This window comes from Mytilus californianus, unplaced genomic scaffold (genome assembly GCF_021869535.1).
Source record: "Mytilus californianus isolate M0D057914Y unplaced genomic scaffold, xbMytCali1.0.p SCAF_1, whole genome shotgun sequence".
Lineage (NCBI taxonomy): Eukaryota > Metazoa > Mollusca > Bivalvia > Mytilida > Mytilidae > Mytilus > Mytilus californianus.
Genome location: NW_026262581.1, coordinates 44,999,012 through 45,022,031, shown reverse-complemented (window position 1 = coordinate 45,022,031; position 23,020 = coordinate 44,999,012). Strand labels below are relative to the sequence as shown.

The 23,020-nt window shown below is 32.2% G+C and overlaps 2 protein-coding genes and 1 long non-coding RNA gene across 3 annotated transcripts in view; 1 reads left to right on the top strand and 2 right to left on the bottom strand.

Annotated features, from left to right (window-relative positions):
* Nucleotides 1-2,431: 2,431 nt before the first annotated feature.
* LOC127703685 (uncharacterized) lies at nucleotides 2,432-4,051 on the bottom strand. Its single transcript, XR_007983013.1, has 2 exons — nucleotides 3,885-4,051; nucleotides 2,432-2,917 (listed from the first exon to the last, which is right to left on the bottom strand). It is a non-coding gene; the product is annotated as an uncharacterized LOC127703685 (long non-coding RNA).
* A 341-nt stretch (nucleotides 4,052-4,392) lies between these two features.
* Nucleotides 4,393-18,436, bottom strand: LOC127702637 (polyglutamine-binding protein 1-like). The gene is made up of 6 exons (XM_052206917.1): nucleotides 18,283-18,436; nucleotides 14,021-14,339; nucleotides 13,580-13,680; nucleotides 13,018-13,115; nucleotides 8,955-9,178; nucleotides 4,393-4,850 (listed from the first exon to the last, which is right to left on the bottom strand). The coding sequence occupies exons 1-6, from the start codon at nucleotides 18,350-18,352 to the stop codon at nucleotides 4,709-4,711; spliced, it is 954 nt and encodes a 317-aa protein (XP_052062877.1). The 5' UTR covers nucleotides 18,353-18,436; the 3' UTR covers nucleotides 4,393-4,708.
* LOC127702472 (N-acyl-phosphatidylethanolamine-hydrolyzing phospholipase D-like) overlaps nucleotides 18,432-23,020 on the top strand; it is a 25,061-nt gene continuing 20,472 nt past the window's right edge. The window contains exons 1-2 of the mRNA XM_052206683.1: nucleotides 18,432-18,538; nucleotides 22,799-23,000. Of these exons, the coding sequence (XP_052062643.1) occupies nucleotides 18,513-18,538; nucleotides 22,799-23,000 (228 nt within the window). The 5' untranslated portion in view covers nucleotides 18,432-18,512. The remainder of the gene's footprint in view (nucleotides 18,539-22,798; nucleotides 23,001-23,020) is intronic.

The following is a 23,020-nucleotide window of genomic DNA, read 5'->3' as shown; positions in this document are numbered from 1 at the left end:
AGCTAATCAAGAAAAGTTATAGGAAAACTTATTTCAGATCAAATAAATTCTTTTTCTAAAAAACTTCTTGAAATAGTTGTATTTTTTTTAATGTATTTGATTGAGAAAATTTTTTTTTTTTTTTTTCGGCATTTCTTTTAATTTAAAAAGTAAAATCTGGTAATGATCATGATATTACAAGAAACATACTTTGCTGAAGTTTGCTTCTAAATTACACAGTGAAATTATGTGTGTCCGATTTTCCGGTCATTATTTCCTTAGAGTTGTGACTGTGGATGCAAAGGTGTGCGATTACGCAATTAATTGCCCTCCGATCACCTGAATTTTGCCGGAGGTGAAGTTCTAAGTGGATTATTACTTGGTAATTGTTTTTACAACTAAACAAATTCTGACATTATTTTAACCATGACCAGAACTTTATTTTAACAGAAACACTGGGCTATACTATGAATAGGGTAAACGGACAGAAAGTCACAGTACAAAAAGTCACAGGACATAAAGTCACAAATTGGATAGGACAAAAAGTCACAAATAATTTATTGACAATTGTTTGAATATATAAGAGAAATATATAAAAAAGTTGCTTTCTGATTTCAAAATTTTTTCAAATAATATCTTTTTTTTACATTTATTCATTTTTAAGTTCAGGAAATTGTTCATAAGCCTTGATAAATGAAAAATTTTTAAATTTTAATCATGCAAATAATATATTTCTTGGCACCATGAAGCCATTTAAGTGCCAAACCACTTTGACATTTTGTTTTCATAACAATTATTTGATCATCATTGATATTTATTGAATAAATTTTAATTACAAAGTTGCTTCATATATTATAGTTCAATAAAAAATCAAAATTTTTTTTTAAAAATTAGTGTTTTCTTGTTCAGAGAAAAATAATCTCAAAACTGAATTGTGACTTTTCGTCCGTGACTTTTTGTCCTGTGACTAACTGTCCTACATTCTACTATAGTATTCAATCAGGAACAAAAATAGTCATTTAACATGTCAAAAAAAGAAATCAGAAAGCAACTTTTTTATATAAAAAAAATATGTAGCCAGTAGAATTTTGTCTCGTGGAAAACGGATTTAAATGATTAATTTTTGATTGACCTACAATTACATTATTTGTGGAACCTTTGCATGAATTTCCTAAATGAACGTACATTATGTACAGTGTTGTCTAAATCACTATTTTTGCTGTCATGAAATATTGAATATGAATCTGTCATTATTTGTAGTTTTTTATAGACTTAATATCACAGACCCTGATTAAAACAACGTGTATCATAAGTACAGTAAAATGCTCTGCTGAACTGTAGAATTTTAATGTTCTGTTTCATAGACCACAGAAGTACTGCAACATCCTTATCTTTACTCTTTCCTATCGGGTAGTGAAACTCGAGTTTCAAATTAGAAAGATTTAAAATTGAAGACAAGTTTTATCTGATCTTTTGTGGGTTTATGTTTCGGTGCAGTGCTATGTGGGCTGTTATTTTCTTTTCATTTGTCTTTTTTTTGTCTGTGTTACATGACCTTGTACTTTTTGTATTGCCCCTTGACATCTCCTGCTTCTGTTTAAACCTTTACCACTAATATCTCATCTGGTTTAAATAAAATAGTGTCTCATTCCCGGAATTTGTTATACAGGAATTCATTTTAATATCAGTTTTTTTATAAGCATATAAACTGCTTGGTCTCTTACATACATGTACCAGATCACCAATATATAAGTACACGTTATGTGCTTTTGACCTCCACAAGAATTCTTAAACATTCATAGATGTGCAAAGAATATTTTTGTCGTTGGGTTGTTGTCTCATTGACATATACCTCACATTTCTGAATATTCATAGCAGCTGTGCCTTTTCAATTTATTGCAGAAAATATTTGCATTTACATTTTTAAAAATAGGAGAGGTGAAACAGTGATCAGAATGAGGACATGTAAAACTGAAACAACACAACACAACAGATAAATATAAACAAGCACCATTGCTAAAGGACTGAAACAAACATAGATGATGACTAATATGAGCGACTAGTAGTGTACAAGTAGAGTGAACATTTCTTGCTTCTTATTCTACACATTTTGTCATTTCATGTAAACAATTAAATATGTTATTTTCCGAGGAAAGGAAGGAATTTGTGAAACGAAATATTTTGCCTTTAGTACTGTCAAGTTATATATTCACAGGAGTGTTGTTGAATAAATGAACATTTTCCCTTTTCTTACATTATGCTACCTTTATGCTACAAAGGTAGCATTTCCATTCTCATGATATACAAAGATATTATAGAGTAGCCTTCCAATGATAGTCATAAATGTAAATCATTGTCTCATTGGCAATCATACTACATTATCATATTGTTATACATGTATGTAAAAATTATGTACATGTATACTTTGTAAACGTAAAGAAGACAAATGAAGTTGAACACAAGATATTTATTTGCATTTTTATCCGTATAGTCTCTGCACAACTGCCACTTCTGTTTCAAATTCAATAGATTGAATGCGGAGTCTTGTATTTATTCTTAGTTCAAGGATGTCACCATCACTTGCACAAAAATCGCATACACATGTACATCAAGTTTGGCATATGAACTAAGATATTTGAACTACAATAATGTGGTGTTTTCACAGTCAGGATAAGCACATGTCATTTTCTCTCTTACAAAACCATTTTTTAGTATCACATTGATAGTAGTACATGTAATCGGTCCACTACATGACTGTGCAGTAACATTTGAAAAAAGTCCTCACTAATAGTTGTTCCTGTCTGCCAGGGAATCTTTTTTTCAATCAGAAAGGCTAGGGAGTCCTACATTCAGCACATGTATGATATTACATCTCTTGTATGCTGCACTGTTAGGTAAATTTGATCAACATCTTTGTTCTTTTATAACATGCAGGATCCTGTTAAAAAAAAATGCTGTCAGATACTGAATGTAAATATACATGTATATAAACTTGTAAATGTCATCAAAGTGGTGGAAATAATGAAAAAAACTATTTATATACACAAAACCGGTATGTCTTGGGAAAGTAATTCCTGTGATCAATGGTGATGGGTACATTTGTTCTTTAAAGATGGACAATTTTATAAACTGTAGCCATGGACAGGTGCCTGTCTTTATATTGAAGAGAATGAAAATGGCCGACAGCTTGAATGGTCATTTTTAATTGTAAATTGCATCAAAGCTGGTGAAAATATGGAAAAAACAACTGTTATACACAAATCCAGTATGTCATAAGAAAGTAATTCATGTGCTGGGAATAATTATTCTCTAAAGATGGAAAAGTTTATTGACTGTAGACATGGACAGGGGCCTGTCTTTATATTGAAGAGAATGAAAATGGCCGACAGCTTGAATGGTCATTTTTAATTGTAAATTGCATCAAAGTGGGTGAAAATATGTAAAAAACAACTGTTATATACAAATCCAGTATGTCATAAGAAAGTAATTCATGTGCTGGGAATAATTTTTCTCTAAAGATGGGAAAGTTTATTGACTGTAGACATGGACAGGGGCCTGTCTTCATATTTTAAAAATTGAACGTGGCCGACAGCGAGAATACTGAATTTTAATTGTAAATTGCATCAAAGTGGGTGATTTAATGAAAAATTCAACATATTTACACAAAACCAATATGTCTTGTGAAAAGTGATTCATCTCATAAATGGTTTTATTCCTTTTCGAATGAAAAGGTTTTAATAAAAAATACGTTCGTGTAAAAAATTTTCATAACGTCCATGTCGGCCAAGCTTTCCCCTTATTATTGACCACAATAAAACGTTAATCGTCACAATATTTTAACTAACAATTACTACAAACTGAATAAAACAAGGTAAATAATTTACGAAATTGAAATATATACTTACATTATGCTGTTTTGAAATGCTTGATGTAAAATAAAAATCGAAGCGGTGCTGAACTTGTCATGATCAGATGCAAAATGGCGATCTCGTTAAAGTCTCGTGTGATGCGTGTTTTTAATTGGATTTCGCTGACCACTGTTACAGTTGCCAATCTCTGTGTATATATGTCTCTGTGAGCATTCAGCTTTAAAAATATCCTGATATACGGTTGGAGTCAAATTGATTAATTAAAACTTAAATCAAAGGTTTAGTCATCTGAATCAGATATCAATTTCAATACCTTATAAGTACTGAAAAAAATTATTCTGAACTGACCAGATGCAAATAAATAGAGTAACACATGCACAATGTATGCTTTCAAACAGTCCATCGTCAAACTTGACAGCTGTAAACACCATATCGGCAAATGATTCAAGTTATTTAAACACATGAATTACTGTACTACAAAGCATCTTTTTGTGACCTAATTTGGACCAAAAGTTGTTTGAAATATGTCAAAATAAAAGAAAGCTTCACAGATATACTAACTTTAATACAAAAAAAATGCAATGAAAATATTGAATGAACATACATATGTAATGAAAAAATTGTTCAAGCATGTCACTGTATTTGAATATGTTTGAGCTCTTGAAGTTGGCCTGATCTACTTTATCCCCGTATTACAAGTCTAACAAAAGTGTTTTAAATACTGAAATAGTCCACCTATAACTGAATCTGATGGAGGATGTTAAACAAATTTTTGCACCATGTCAATAGTGTCCATTCACTCAGATCATTCAGGCACATTTGATATGTCCAGTTGATTGACTTATCGCAGAAAAGTCTTGTCAATTTTTGTTTGCCTGATTCCGCCGCATGATTTCACCAGGACTAGGATATGGTCTCTGTTGGAATAGAGGTCCAGATGCTGTAGTGTCTGCTCCTGTCTTTGCCTCATTACCTCTATCAAGTCCAGATGACCAAGAGCCCCTGAAATTATAAAATGCACCCTGAAGTATGTTTTGAACAATAAACTATAGGTACTGCAAGCAAAACTCACAAAATAATAATCCCAACCCACACATTCAGCAATGGCAAGTCCTATGATCTGCTTAGGCGAACCCCAAAAATGATGTGGACTAAAAAAACAAAATAAGGAAGTGCACAAGGCATTATATTGTGGAGATTACTATAAATTCAGAAATTATTGCATGCATTTATTATTATTAATTTTTGAAGAAAGGACAAAAATGCTTGTTTAATTGTTGCAATTAGGAAAATCTGCATACAGAACAAGTGAATCTGTGAGCTACTGCTCACTAATGATACCCCCGCCCCACTAAAAGTATAAGGTAAACCGAAAGTTGTTGAGTGATAGTCTGAAAACCCATCACACGGTATAGCTGACTTATATAAACCCTGAAACCAAATTTCAGAAATCCTTGATGGAAGGATGGACTGACGGATGGATGGATGGATAGACTGACGGACAGACAGCGGTTAAACAGTATACCCCCCTTTTTTTAAAGCGGGGGTATAAATATGTATCAGTATGAAAAAGTTCATTAAAGTCTGATTAGAGCTTTGGGAGGAGGAGCAGATCTAAAAGTGTACTATAGTGTGGTAATATGACAAAGTCTATGCCATGCCAAAGATAACCCCAAAATCAGTTGAATTGAGAAATGAAATAAGAGGTGCAAAAGTACATCATATGAGTAAGATTCTGTGAAAGTTGCACAAAATTCTTTCATTCTGTTCAGGAGCAGTAGCGGATAAAAAAGTGGAAATAATGAGTTACAAGAGAAATTGCTACCTTTGTATCTGTATATATTAACACTTGCATACTTGATAATATGATTTCTCCTTATTTCTCCTTATTATATTGCACCACCCCATACCCCTGGTAAGCAAACATGGCATCCATTTGTCATTCTACAATTTTTATCCTATGATTTCTCCTTATTTATCATTATATACCCAACCCACCCCATCCCCCTGGTAAGTGATCATTGTGTCCATTTGTCATTCTTCAATTTGTATCGGTAATGCATCCTCAACCACTAACTAGATTATCTTGAAAAAGTCCAAAATTTCAATACATGTACCTAATCACATTGTGCATCTCCTGTTTTACTTTTTTATCTGATTGATCTTTGGGGTTTCCCATATCAAAACATAGTCTTTACTGTATATGCAAACATGACAAATAGATAAGTAGATATAAGAAGATGTGGTATGAGTGCCAATGAGACAACTCTCCATCCAAGTCAAAATTTATAAAAGTAAACCAATATAGGTCAAAGTACGGTCTTCAACACAGAGCCTTGGCTCACACCGAACAGCAAGCTATAAAGGGCCCCAAAAATTACTAGTGTAAAACCATTCAAACAGGAAAACCAACAATCTAATCTATATAAAAAACGAGAAACACTTATGAACCACATCAACAAACGACAACTACTGAACATCAGATTCCTGACTAAGGACAGGTGCAAACAATTGCAGCAGGTTTAAACGTTTTAATGGTACCAAACCTTCACCCTTATCTGAAACAATAGTGTAACATCACAACATAGAAAGACACACTATAAAATATCAATTGAAATGGCTTAACTCAATCAAAAGACATATTAACACCAGTGAACATACACTGCACAAATAAATTTGATCTATGATACAATGTAAATACAAAATAAATAAACTAAGGGAAGAATAATTAAAGTAACATGTTATACCACTGTGAAATGTTAAACAATTTAAGAAAACCAATAAGCTAGAACAAAAATATCAGCCATTTGCAATAACTGTAAACACAGGAAAATGAAAATAATTTTGTTGTTAGGTATACGTGTACAGTTCAAATGGAAAAAGGAAATATTTTTACAAAATAAATAATTTTGATGTTCATAGTACGAGGAAGTGAAAATTTATAGTAATACCAAACACTATCAAAGCTGGTATATAGACCAGATATAACCCTGAGTAAGTAAACATTAAATAACAAAAAAGCCTTACAATTAGTATCAACAGGTTAAATAAACAAGAAAGTACGATTTGAGAGTACTCGCAGTTACTGACAGCTAGTTAATTAAAAGCCAAAAACAATTAATAATAAAAAATCATGCATCAGAGACTAAAATCAACTAAAACACATCCCAGGGATTTAGTATTTTAACGTCATGGACAGTCTATACCTGTCAACTGACGCGAATCCTGTGGGTGTGACCCGAGATTTTCACAATTCTGAGGGGTCACCCGGAACACCTGCTGGGTGACCAAATAACCTGGGAATTCAGAAAATAACCCTTTTTCACCGGGATTCCTTAGCCTTCAGACTAATTAGATATAAAGTGATTTCAATGAAAGACCAGAAAATTAGTAATTCTTCCTGGACAAGAAGTTCAACTAGCTGTGTAAACTCAGCTCAATTGACCCATTTCAGTGCATGGCTTCACTTGACAGCTTTGGTGTCAAACACACTGTTAATTAACACCAATTACCTTAGCTTTAGGTCGTAAATAATTTGTGTATTTCAAAGTTGTTTTAAAAACAATTTGAGTTACTTCCCCTTTTTTGTCAATTCACAATATACTCCTTAAACTTATGTTTTTTTGTTAAAAAGATCAATCTAAAATGAATTGAATGCACAAACATATCAGAATAATACTTTTACTTATTGTTCTACCTTAGAACAATTAAAAAATAAAATTTTTTACTTTTTTCATCTATACCTCCTTTAATTGTGTAACTTTATTTTATTATACCCTAATATCAACATATGATATGTTCTCCTGTTTAAAAGCTACACAAATGCATGTAAAGAAAACACAAATTGGCAACTTGTATGTCATAGAATGAATATGAACAGGAATTAAGGCAATGTAACACAAATCTATCAATGGCCTTCAGGTGCAATGAAATAATAATATGTACAATTTTAAATTACTTAACCATGTGGACATGTTTTGGAAATTTTGATATAGATTATAAGAAAAATGTCCCCGAAATACTGAAATTCAGCTTGAAAAAGTTCGTACGCGTTATGACCTGAGATTTCATTCTTCTATGCAGGTCATCACCTGCATATTCATTGTCATAGGTTGACAGGTATGTCAGTCAAAGAAGACATGACTAGTGCAATGCCAAAAATAAATGTATCGACAGGCAATAGAATAGTTAGGAGTTAACCTCTTTATAGATCAAAATGAACGTGGGTGTGTCTTTATACATCCCATTTGAAAAGAATACAAATTTAGTTATGTTTTAATTTGCTGATGACAAAATCGATATTAGTGCCAATGTAAACTATATTCAAAGATCTAATTACAACATTGATAAGATAACCTTTACTTATAAGTTTGTTTAAAGGAGTGGCGGATCCAGAAATTTTCATAAGGGGGGCCCGCTGACTGCCTAAGAGGGGGCCCGCTCCAGTCATGTTTCAGTGATTCCCTATATAAGCAACAAAATTTTTCCCACAAAAGGGGGGGCCCGGCCCCCTGAAAAACCCTCTAAATACGCCTCTGTAAAGGTTCGATGAGTTTACATGGATCACATAGTGATTCCCACGCTTTAAGTACAATATTACCGTAAAATTTAGGATGTGAAATACCATTTTCTACAGGTACAGCCAAATTTACTAATCAAATCTTTGTATCTATGAAAGAATTTAGTAAAAGTTTTACGTAATTTATGGTAACGAAATCCCTGACTTAATAATTTACCAGCGATGCATTGATTACGTTCGTTAAAATCTATGACATCACTACACACACGGGCATAACGAACGAGTTGGGATATATAAAGACCGTATGATGGAGCCAAAGGAACATCGCCGTCTAAAAAAGAAAAATGCATTTATAACTGCAACTCCTCCTAAACAACTGAGTGGAATCCAATGTATTCAAAGAATTGTTATTACACAATGCCATTGTGCACCTCCTATAACCATTTCTGATCTGATTTATTTTTGCGGTTTCTCATAGCATTAAAAAGGAATTACAGGGAACTGGGGTATGAATTTATGAACACTGCTCAGTTTTTTTCTGTTTTCTTTGTGTTTCCTATGGTTTTGCAAAAGAAAGCTAAATATACCTTGCTACTTCAGAGTAAGATGCAGGGTCCATTGGATCCAGTTCTTCTTTTTTATTTTGATTCCTTCTGCCACCCCTACCACCACCTCCCCTGCCAGCTCCTCTACCAGCTCCCCCACCTCCTCCTCTGCCACCTCTCCTGTCATCTTGTCTGTTAGTATCTGTATGCTGACGCTTTCTCTCATACTCTTCATCAGAATCAGATTCACTGGATGAACTACTACTCTGTTGAAAAATTATAAGAACATCTAAAATACATTTCTTGGAGAAAGTAAATTGTGAGGAAAAACTATTGCATTACAAGTCTTGAGGAAAAGTGGGTGTCATATGGCCATTCATCTTCGCTAGCCAAGGGTTACGATCCACTTCCCTCCTCTCCACCCTTGGCGGATTGAGATAGAATTTCGGAGACACAAGGTAATGATTTTCATTGGTTGCAGTCGAAACTCACTGCATCCAATCAAAAAGCGCATATAGCATGATCACGTGTAAATGTAGAAAGTGTATGTAAATAATTGCCACGTGCTTATTGTGCAACAAGTCTTTACATCCCTAAACATACGACTATATTTAGTGACAATTTGAATGTTTTTAAACAACTAATAGAAGTTCCTGTGTATGTTTCTTGCACAAATGCATTAATGTCAACGTTTATTTTCGTTTCCTGCTTTACCAAGTGTGTAGAATCTAGACGCTACCGTGTTTTTACCTCCAAATTGAAGAGTTCAAGTGCTACCATTGGTCAAGAATAATGTATTAGGAATGGGCGTGACTTTAATCTTCCGATCGATGGCGCAACATTGTTATCACAAATGTTGGCTTAATCTGCCAAGGGTGGAGAGGAGGGAAGTGGATCGTAACCCTTGGCTAGCGAAGATGATGGCCATTATTTTTTACTGAATTTGATCTTTAGATTTGCTGTGATGTCCGTGCTGATGCTGTCAAAATCAATATGTGTTAAAAAATACAAAAACAAACAAGAGGAGGTTTATACAATTAATGGATTTACTGGTGTCAAAATTAATATAGGCAGTTAAACATTGGCCTAAGTAAAAAAACATTAAAATGATGAAGTTTGTAAAAAAAATTAAATTCAGTTCTAACAATAAACAAGACTTTAATGCAAACATTCAGCCAAAGTAATAAAGATGAAAAGGTAGGTTATGACTACCATGTGAACCATATTAGATTTCTAAGAAATGGACTTCAAACATAAATATTACCAAAGCATCTCAAGCACAAAATGCAGGCTTTCATCAATCAAATTATGCTGAACTGTGCTAAACTGTAAAAAATTATTACCCGGGTAAGTAGTAAATTATTTTTTGTATATAAACAAGGCTTTTCAGGAATGGACAATTGACAAATGTAAAACTCAATCAAACTTAAACATGCTAAGAATTGAACAATAGCGATGTAAAGTTGAAATATGTTTGATTCATCAAAAAATCTCTAAAACACAAAATTTGCAAGTCAAAAAGACTTTCTGGGTAGTCGTTGATCAATGACATACTTATGATACAAATAATTTTACAAGTAAAAAATATCTCAATCTCTGATAACAAGGTTAACAAAAAAGCTCAACTTAATTGGCATGTACAAAATGGACATATGTAGAAGGGTGTTTGTCCAAGCCACAGTTGTAAGAAAAGTATCTAAATATGACAATATCAAAAGCTGATTGCAGGGATAAATATTCTATAATTGCTTCTGTGTTTCATACAAAATGTACTTCAGTCAACACCTTTACAGCCCAATAAAAAAATATCCCTTGCTATAAAATTTCAAACTATCTGCAAACAGGAAGTGGCTAGACTGTGAATGTAAAATTGCTTACTCCCTACAACTCAACATTACGAAGCTGCAGACCAATTATTAAATCATTCCCTTCTATAGGAACCAAAAAAAGTTATACGAAAATTTTCCTAGTACAATGAGTGGACTGTTGGAAAATTTCAAACAAATGGCAAACAGGAAGTGGCTTCACAGTGAATGTAAAAAAAAATGCTTACTCACTACAACACGACATTATGAAGCTGCAGACCAATTATTAATTAATTCCCTGTCATAGAAGCCAAGAATACTTTGATGAAAGTTTTCTATCTAAGGTCTTTTGAACAGACAGAAGAATGGAGTCAAGTTGTTACTAGACCTGCTTTTCCCTTTGTGGACGCAGGAAACAAGAAGCATTTTTTATTAAGATTTGTGCTCCAATTTTTCCTGGAATTTGTGGGTAAAGGTAAACCACAAATGTAAATGTTCATTTTAGTACAATTTATCTATAGATTTGTATGCAGACTTTGGCAAAACAAGAAAATATCCATGAACATACCATTTTCCCACAATCCAGGAAAAATTAAAACCCACAAAAATAAATGAAAATACAGTATAGCAAAATTTGAAACAATTCAAAAGAAATAAACTGCTTCGCTGAGCGCAGCTGGATATGCCCGCAGAGGTCCAACCCTGAACAGTTGGGGCAAAAATGAACACGATATTCAAGCTTGACACAGGTCTGAATTTGGATTGTAATTAAATATTTGACATATTATAGGTTTCTGAATAAATGTAGTTAAAGAACTTGAAATTGGTTATATGATTGAATTGAAGTTATATTCAATTAAAGATTTCTTGCTGTTGTGCAATACACTGTGCTGTTGCGCAATACTTAGTAAATCTGTTGTCAGACTATAAACAAAAAAAAATAAAGTTCCACACATAACAGAAATTTATGAAAAAATTTACTGCTCAAATCATTTTTGAGTTATTGACAGAAAACTGGGAAACCTCCCCTCATTTAATGAATACAACCCCATAAATCGGTAACGTAAAAACTGAAATTTAAAAAATTCAAAAGGGAAGTCACGTCAATATATATAAACAATACAGCAAAGTTTCATGAAGACTGTTCAAAGCGTTTTTGAGTTATTGTCCGAAAAGTGGAAAATCCCCCTTTTTGTAATGAATAAAACCCCATAAATCGGAAAACTATAGTCTAAAATTTATAAAAATCAAAAGGGAGATCATGACGATAGAAATAAACAATTCACCAAAGTTTCTGGCAAATTGGTGAAATCGTTTTTTTGAGTTATTGTCCAAAAACTGGAAAATCCCCCCTTTTTTAATTAATAAAACCCAATAACTCTGAAATGTAAAATCTAAAATTTATAAAATTCCAAAGGGAGCTTACATCAACAGATATAAATAATTCACCAAAGTTTCATGAGAACTGCTGAAAGCATTTTTTAGTTATTGTCCGAAAACTGGAAAATCACCCTTTTTTTTATGAATAAAACCCTGTAACTCGGAAACATAAAATCTAAAATTTATAAAAATCGAAAGGGAGCTCATGTCAATAGATATTAACAATTCACCAAAATTTTTTTGCAAGTTGGTGAAAGCATTCTTGAGTTATTGTCGGAAAACTGGAAAATCCCCCCTTTTTTAATGAATAAAACCCCAAAACTCAGAAACGGTAAATCTGAAATTTATAAAAAACGAAAGGGAGCTCACATCAATAGATATAAACAATTCACCAAAGTTTCATGCATATTGGTTAATGTCCGACATGTTGACGACGGACGGACAGACGGACGGACAAACGGTCAACGGTATACCATAATACGTCCCGTAAACGGGCGTATAAAAACCAACTGCCTGATTTATCATAAGCATTTCATACAAGACAGAATACCTACATGTCAGCTTTCAAATAGACGGTTTCATTTAGGGCAATTACATACAGATTACCTACATGTGGAATTATTCCCATGTAATTGTCCTAAATAAAAGTTTCATTTATTTCATAGTTCACATGTAGGTAATCTGTATGTAATTGTCCTAAATAGAAGTGTCTATTTATTTGAAATCTCACATGTAGGTATTCCCTCTGTAATTGTCCTAAATAAATTATGCTTCTTTTTATTTAGGACAGTTACATAGGGAATACCTACATTGTGAGCTTTCAAATAAATAGTCACTTCTTTTTAGGACAATTACTTACATAATACCTTTTTGATAATCAGAAACTATTAAGCAATTCATAAACCACAAAAAAAACCTACAGGTGAACTCTCTGAATCATTAACATCCATCTCCTCCTCGTCACTGAGATGTAAATCATCATCCTGACTACTCACTATAGCTGAATCTCCAAATATTGCTAAAATATACAAAAAATTATGATATGCCTAAAATGAAACATAATAATTCAAAATGTCTATAAAATATAAAAAAAACAGTCAAACAAGAGAGATTAAAATGAAATATAGTCCACTAATTTAGATAGGAAGAGATAACTGTTAACAGTTATTAAAGAAGATCAATATCTTGTATTTTCTCAACTGAATCTTCATTAAGAAGATAATAATTTTATATTTGGCCAGCTAATGAAATCATTTAGCTGATAAAGGGACATAACCTAGCAGCTGCAGTCTTTTGTGGATATTTGCATCTCTGGCAACCATAACACATCTGCTTATGTCTATACTGGAATCCTGTCAACTATTAAAGGGAGATAAGTGAGGTTATAAAGAGTTGATTATTGCTTTGTAACCTGGTAGCTACCAGTAGTAAGAGAGACAATTGCCTTGTACATTTTTTTAAATAATGAAGGGTTGTAATTACCTTGTATTTTGTCAGCTGATAATGTGATTTGAGCAGAAGGATGTACAGGTGACAGCCATGACACTTGATCTGTAACTAAGTTCCAGTAATAGTATCTATTTCTGAAGGGAAAAAAAGTATAATGTTATTCTATAAGTAAATTGAAGAAAAATAATATTCTTATTTAATCACTTTTCAAGGCTCCCTTTAGACAATGTTAGAAGAGGATTCATTATTATTGATGGGGTACTTATTTTCCCGGATTTTTACTATATATATATATATATATGGGAACCAAGTTTTGAGGTGTTCTTGGTCTATTGGCTTGAATTCAGTATTTGTTAAAATCACAATGTTGCACTTAAATTTGAATAAAATGTACCATTTAATATGATTTCCTCCTAAACGTGAAAAACCCAATATATGTATATGTATGTGTAGTTTTTTCTACTGCTTTCTTACGTTTCTGGATCAGCCACTTCTAACCAACCATCTGGTAATGGATATTTCCCTAACATTCTATCTCGTTTCCTTATCATATCAGAGTCTTTCTGAAATTCCTTCATTCCCCACTTCTCTTTGCAGTAATCCACACATGTGTGGTATTTGTTAGATCTATTAGGGCATGCTGGAATGTGATGGATGAGAGGTCCATCTTCCTCATCATCCTCCTCCTCCTCCTCTTCTGTATGAGGTTCAGGAATGTCTGCTGGTTTTGCATATTCTGCTTCTTTCACAGGATCATCATAGTCTTCTGCAAAAACCTCTTCTACTTCATCAGCTAAAAATTGAAATAAAATCTAGAACAAGAGCATATAAGAACATGATAAATTCTAAAGAGTATCGTAAAAGAGATATAGTCTTTTGACAATGCTATATTTCCTAGCTGCATTTCCTTAAAAAAAAATGTTCTTTTAGCCTATAACTACGAAATGGCAACTACATGTACATGTAAAGAAGTTATATTTAGAATATTTGTTGTTACAAGTAAAGTGAAATAACAAAATTAAGGTACATTTGTACAAAACATGTACGGTTGCCTATAATTGCTTACATCCACTTTATTTGAACTTTGGTGGATAGTTGTCTCATTGGCAATCATACCTCATCTCCTTATTTTTAAATCATATCATGAAAGTGGAACAACCCCAAAACAACTCTTATCCATACATTCATGGTTTATTAACTATTAAATTCTATCAAGACTCTTTCAAAGGGCTGCAACTTAAAGCAGTATAAATAAACCAATGAATGTTCATCATATTACCAATTTGTTAAAGATCACTGTGTACGAGACATACCGGTAATTACAGTGAACTTATTGTCACAAGTTCTGAATTGAGATATATGTTCTTTTGAGTATCATTTATCATTAATTTGCAGTAATTAAAGTTAGAACATATCAAGCAACAGAAACTCAATCATTACTTTCAACGGATCATAGGAATGAGTTGAAAATTTTTCAAAGTGTTTTTCCTAGGATTATCACGATTGTTTGTCACTGATTTTCGAAAAACTTGTCCGAGACATTGCTGATATATACCTTTGACATAAAATTTGATCAAAATCTGGCAAGAATTGTACATGTGAGAGGGCTTACCCAGAATTCATTTGATTCTGAAACGGCCAATTGTTTACGTGATAGCCCTTAAAAGACAGATGCCCAGTTTTTCTATGTCTCCCGCAAAGCATTGTGTGTGGGGCATAACAATGATTTTATTTTTCTACATTATTAACAAAGTTCATGTATGATCATGGTGCTTCATGGATTATCTTAAATGAAATGATTTTTAATGTGTGTGTAGTATTATAGTTCACTTCACAATATAAATAATATGCAAATTTAGAAGTGAATGCCCCCTTTTTGTCGAGCCTTCCACTTTAGTCGAAAAAGCAAGACATAGCAATCCTACATTCCGTCAGCGGCAGCGTCCACAAATATTCACTCTGTGGTTAAAGTTTTTAAAATTTTAATAACTTTCTTAGACTATCCTGGATTTCTACCAAACTATGACAGAAGCTTGTTTATGATCATAAGATAATATCCAAAAGTAAATTTTGTAAAAATAAAATTCCATTTTTTCCGTATTTTACTTATAAATGGACTTAGTTTTTCTGCTGGGAAATATTACATTCACTCTGTGGTTAAAGTTTTTAAAATTTTAATAACTTTCTTTAACTATCCTGGGTTTGTACCAAACTTGGACAGAAGCTTGTTTATGATCATACGATAGTATCTAGAAGTAAATTTTGTAAAAAATAAATCCATTTTTTCCTTATTTTACTTTAAAATGGACTTAGATTTTCTGCTGGGAAACAACACATTCACACTGTGGTTAAAGTTTTTAAAATTTTAATAACTTTCTTATACTATTTTGGATTTGTACCAAACTTGGACAGAAGCTTGTTTATGATCAAATGCTAGTATCTAGAAGGAAATTTTGTTTTTTTCCAGTTAACATTACATTCAGTCTACAGTTAAAGTTTTTAAACATTTATTAGATTCATAAACTATCCTGGATTTTTACCATACTTGGACAGAAGCTTCTTACAATCAAAAGATAGTATCAAGAGGAATATTTTTATTGATTTACTTCCTCATTTTTGTTGAGCCTGCAATTAACAGAAAAAGTAGGCGAGACGCTGGGTTCCGCGGAACCCTTACGAATTTTTATGTATAAACAGTCAGTTCTAAGTGCCCTCTTTTTTCAAATTCTAGTTGGAGCATGGGATATTAATAACTAACTACCTCTTATATGTCATTGTGTATGACTTTATCTGTTGGTGCATCTTTTGTCAGCTTTTGTTTACAATAATTTTAACTTTAGTTATTTGGTGGTGTTGGGTTACTGCCTTATTGACATATACATGTACCCAACTTCTTGTTTATTCACATCAATAAGAAAAAATTTCATAATTGGAGTCCTACATGTTATTTAAAAAAAATTCAGGTGACCTATCATATGAACCTTTATGATACTGACTTGTTAAGCATATAGTTTTTAACTCAAAAAATCCATTACAAGGCTGGCCGGTTATTTTGTTTGTTGGATAAGTCAGTTAATTTTAAATGGTGTCCATCACGTCGTTCCTGCCAAAGAAGATTTGGCCCTAGTCAATCCAGCCCTATACTAAATAATGAATAATTGAAACAAAAGTCATTGAGATTGATAGGTTGATCTGATCTTAATATGTCTATATTAGGTGCATCATCTCTATAAATAAGTTGTGTAAATTTTTTAGGACTGTGTGAGAATTTTTCTCTTTCCATCGATATGCGATATAGGTGTGTAGTTCTTCCGGTACATTAAAGTTTTAAAAAATGAACCCTGGTTGCAGTACTATAAAGAGACTAACAGGGATTTAATTGGTGACAGACAGCACTAAAAAAATTCTCACAGTCATAAAAAATTTACACTACTTATTTATAGAGCTATGCACCTTATATAGAAATATTTTCATATACAATGCAGTCCGGTAAATCCGCCCACATAAGGCTTTGATCGTATGAATTTCTGCTTAATTATATACAAATTGTATCAAATTTAATATAAATAAATTCACTGACAAATCAATTTTGAGTAGTTTATCTCATTTTCCATAAAATATCTGAAATAAATTTTAAAATCAACAAAACAAGTGGGTCATCTGTGCTTTTATCGGAAATGTGTTTGTTCGGTAAATCCGCCCATGCACAGTAAATATGTATGGTCAGGCCTGTTTATCACATATTTATGGAAGGAAAAGGTGATCTATTAAAAGACCACTTATAAAGGGATTCCAGACAAACAAACAAAAATTTGAAGTCAAAAATGAGTTTTGTAAGCAATAATATGATTATCATTAATTAGCTTTAGGAACTGTATTATATATTACTAGATATTTTCTTAATAAAAAGTAAAATCACAAAAATACCAAAACTCTGAGGAAAATTAAATCGGAAAGTCCCTAATCACATGGAAACAACACCCACAACAAACATTGTTATGTTGGACAATAATTGCCCGAATTAAATCCCTGTTAGTCTCTTTATAGTACTGCAACCAGGTTTCATTTTTTAAAACTTTAATGTATATAAATAAGTTGTGTAAATTCAATCACATGGAAACAACACCCTTACCCTAAGGTAAATCACAGATACCTGTTGGCGTAAAGGATTTTTCTTTAAAATTTGACATGCAGGTGATGATAAGTACAGTTCCTATGAATAAAATAGCAGCCGAAATATTCACGGAAGTGACAATTACGGAAGTAAATGGGAGTGGGTGAGTTTACCGGAAACTACTGTAGAGTCGGTTCAAAGTTTATTAAATCTAACGTAACACTAACACAACGCAACCGTAGACACAGATATTATTGTTACATTTGTAAATTATCGGTTCCTATTCCTAATTCAATCTAACATTCGGGCAATTATTGTCCAACATAACAATGTGTTTTGGGGTTGTTGTTACGTTTTCAACGTTATCATAGCCAGTGCATAAATTATGATATGTTGAACGTGGACCAAATTATGTGACTGCACTTAAATATTTATTGTTTATCATAAATTATAATCAGCGATAAACGGACGGGGATACCAATGCATACATCTCAAATGAAACAACTCATACAGATGCTGTGGTCACTGGGCCCTAAAATAATTTGAACCCTTACCCTAGGGTAAATCACAGATAACTGTTGGCGTAAGTATTCTGCTTTTGAATAATCAAATGAAAATTAACCTGATTTTTGCTCATCCTTAACAATTCCTCGCTTTTGAAGTCGAGCTAAAAGAGCTTGAGGGAGAGGCATTTGAATTATGTATCTTCTGAAGCTTTAGCCTGTCTTGCTTTTTCCAAAAATGTTACAACAAGGGAGATAAATACGAAATACTTCCGGTAATATCTACGTTGTTTACTTTCGTTTTAAAAGTGAAACATGTTGGATTTTCCAAAAACAAAACATTTGGCCAATGGCATGTTGTAAAGACAAAGAAAGGTGGTTTCATATATAGGTTTCAATTGAAAAGAATCTGGAAGATACATGCATATCGTGTTTTACAGGGGATGGATTTTGAAATTCTTTTTTTCTTCCCTGTCAGATATCAGAAGATGGCGAATTAAAAATAAAATGATACTGCTCACTCAGTTTCTCTGTTTTAATCAAATATTTTTGTGCAGATATATAATGTCCCTCTATGGTCATATTAATAAATAAAAGTCAATAACATTATTACTTGATGGTAATTAACTTTTTTGGCTTTTCACAGAATCTTTGTAATTTTCTGGAATTTAAAACACATTTTGGAAAGGATCAGTCCTTGAATATTGGAAGAATATGTGAAAAAAGGTGACAGTCATGACAGTATTGGTATTCTAGACCCGATAACTGAATATATATTGCAAGAAGATCACATTAGATACCCATTGTTAGATAAGAGCTCACCTGGTAGTCCAATTTATCATTCACAACTTTCATTTTTCACACATTTGTTTTATTCACATTATTTCCTTTGCATGATGTTTATTACCATATTGAAAGTGACATTCAAAATGATAACAGACAAAGCATACATGTAGAAAAAATATACTCACAGTTAGTGATATGTATAGTTCAAACCACAATCTCAACTAATACTCATGATAAACCATGCATTTCCACAAGAATTGAATTGACAAGTGTATTCCTTACTCAAGTTATTCAAGTATTAATATAAATTAAGTGTATAACTTGGATTTTCGCTAAAATTATTCTTGAAGACATTGGCGAAAATACAAATAAGCTTTAAACTTGAAAGCCTGGTATTTTTAATATTAAAGGAGCTAGTCCAGATATCTTTTAAATGTCACAGCATACAGGTTAAAGTTGTTTATTCAATGAAATAATGTTCATTATATAAAATTTATTTTGTGGTGGGTTCTAATCTACAAAAATGTTGTTTTTGGTGCTGAAAGGGGTAAAGTTCCTAATTAAAATCGTCAATTTATGTGTCTCTGGCTGTGTACTCAAGATGAAGATTAAGTCAGATGTATCCCTTCTCCCTGACATAGAGAGAGTAAAACATTTATCATGATTATATAAAGCTTGTACATAACTATGAAATAAATTTTTTTTTAAAAATTACAGAATTACCATGATTACATAATAAAAGCTGTCATAACTTATGATACTGTGAAGCACTTCATACCTTTTGAGAAAGGTTAAACTTGCATGTATATGTCTGTGACTCCTGCTTAGTCCAAATAATTAAGACACTCATGACACTTGGAAGGCTATTTTGATATTGCTTTGACACTTTATCAATGAAGTATCTATAAAAATAAAAACATACCCTTAGCAGACATCATGATTATCTGGATTATGTCCAGCCATATCCAATTTTTTTACCAGTTTGCACAGGTTTGTCTGTACTCAAATTTAGTTTTATAGTTTAAACACAGTCATACTTGCGAAAAGGTTATGATGAACCTTAATGAATCATACTTTAGGTCTGTCACTGTTTTGAGTTAACTTTCAAAGAGTCAGATACAAGGTTCCTTGCTTATGCAATCTTTTGATATGTTTTCAAAATAGTTATTTTATGATGGCAAATATCAATTTAAAGACTTAATTAATTGTCTTCTGTCATGATATTTTCATTCTTTTTCACATTGTCCAAACTGAAGCATTATTTTAAAAAGCGTACACAAATTTGTTGTGATTGATTGGGCTACTGAAACGGTCATTTTGTTTTGTCCTTTTTTCAAAATTTATAGATAAGAAAATGTGGTATGATTGCCAATGAGACAGTTTGTCTGGATAGATTCAGATCTCTATGGAGGATTTTAAGCTTAAATTGACCTAAAGTGTCTTTTATTCGTCATGCATAGTAATGTAATGTAATGTAGTAGCAAATTAATATTATGAACTTCACCATTCTCCTTGATATCTTCAATTCGTTACTTGATAGAATTGAAAGTCACACAGATTTGTAGAGCAATTTTCATTTGTATTTTCTACAGCAATTGGATTATACCTGTTGAAATTGATCAGTTTAATTTGAAAGATACATTTAGTATGACGATAAATTTTCACTTCTGTTTTCGTACTATGAACAACAAATTTATTTATTTTGTAAAAATATTTCTGTACTCTGTACCACAATTTTTTTTATTTAAATACCTGTGTACATTATTTTATTTTACGCCATTTTGTCCAAGGTTATAGTTGTCTTTTTAACAATGTTTTACATCTCCCCCCTTTTTTATTTAATATTGTATTTATATCGTGTCTTATATCAAATTTATTCATTCAGTGTATGTTTACTTGTTTTTATAAATATGTCTTTTTGATTGATTTAAGCCATTTCAATTTATATTTTATAGTGTGTCTTTCTATGTTGTAATGTTACACTACTATTTCAGGTTAGGATGAAGGCTGGCGCCTGTTAAAATGTTTAAACCCGCTGCAAATTGTTTGCACCTGTCCTAAGTCAGGAACCTGTTGTTTAGTGGTTGTCGTTTGTTGATGTGGTTTATAAGTGTTTCTCGTTTTTTATATAGATTAGACCGTTGGTTTGCCTGTTTGAATGGTTTTACACTAGTCATTTTAGGGCCCTGCCGCTTTATAGCTTGCATTTCGGTGTGAGCCAAGGCTCTGTGTTGAAGGCCGTACTTTGACCTATAATTGTTTACTTTTTACTCATTGTAACTTGGATGGAGAGTTGTCTCATTGGAACTCATACCACATCTTCTTATTTCTATATATATTGCATTTTTTTTTATTTTATTGCATAGGCAGAATTTTAACACTTGTGTCAACCCTGTGTCTGCAATTTTATTTAAATTTTGCTGCTATATTAGTTAAAAGAAGATGTGGTATGAGGGCCAATGAGACAACTCTCCATCCAAGTCACAATTTGTAAAAGTAAACCATTATAGGTCAAAGTACGGCCTTCAATACGAAGCAGTATACTTACTGACCATTACAAGATATGTTAAACCTTTTTCAACAATAATTTTTTAACAACACAATAACTACTGGTAAAATTTATATCTATAATAGAATAACAGCAGTTCACAACTTGAATTGTTAGCAATTATTTAAGTATTCCTGTTTCAGAGTTTTTTGATGTGTCTAATCAATACCCAAATGTACACAGGATTCCAAATTTAAATTCTGAAGTTGATACACTGTCTGCCTTTAATTTGCATTAATGCATTTAACACAAATCCCTTACTAACAAAGTTTGTTTAAAGCATATCGGAATATGCAAAATGGTGCTTGGATGACATTGTAATGCCCTTACAGACAGTTGTCCTAAACCATAAATGAGGCTTTATTTCTCTGGTAATTCTTAGGAGAGACATTTCATTTGCTGTTACTTAATTTTCTATTGTGGATAGTCAAGTGAGCAAATCTAGTTGGATAACAGATTTTAGATATTTAGTTTTACTTTCAAATCAGTTCATATAGCTATTACAGTACATCCAATTACAAAGAGATGCACTCCATTAGAAAAAATTAAGGCCACTTCATTTAAATTATAGCTCAAATTTATTATTTACGAGTATTTTCTAACACTTAAATTGTATTTTCTCATCTTCATTTTGCATTTTTTGAGAGAAGTTACATGTACTGATTTTGACTTAACCGCATGGGTAGGTGGTTTTCAATTGACAAATAGTAATGCAAGATTATAATGTGGTATTTCCAGTGATTTTAAGTTTTAAGGCCAAACAAGGGACTCTTAGTACATCAAGAAATTGTTCTTTAATTGATGTGGACACAGGATTATGTATTCATTTTGTAGCTTGTTTATTCAATAAAACAACTTTATTGACCTCAAGTGAATTCTGTATGTGCCTGTCCCAAGTCAGGAGCCTGTAATTCAGTGGTTGTCGTTTGATGCTGTGTAAAATATTTGTTTTTCGTTCATTAGTTTGTACATAAATTAGGCCATTAGTTTTCTCGTTTGAATTGTGTTACATTTGTCATTTCAGGGCCTTTTATAGCTGACTATGTGGTATGGGCTTTGCTCATTGTTGAAGGCCGTAGGGTGACCTATAGTTGTTAATTTCTGTGTCATTTGGTCTCTTGTGGAGAGTTGTCACATACCACATCTTCTCAATTTTATATTAATTTTACTATAAGTAAGGGAATTTTCTTGGGTGTATTCCTTTGGTATAAATATCTTAGATTTTCTTATATTCAGAAAATTTTTAAAAGTATTGAAAGTATATTAATTTAGGATAAACCAATTGTTGATTCTGCTTTCAGATCAGAATTTGACAATATGGCAGAAGGTGAGGAAAGAGATTCCTTAAGAGAGATACATGTACCTGTTAAAAAGACAGGATTGTTTGGATCTGTATATTACAACAATCCTCCTTCATGGAAAGAATGGTACAAACCGGGTGCACTTCCATTTCTGAAGATGAAATGTTTGGAAAAAAATGAAGCAGGAATACCCTCAAATGAGGTTCGATAAATTATTAACAT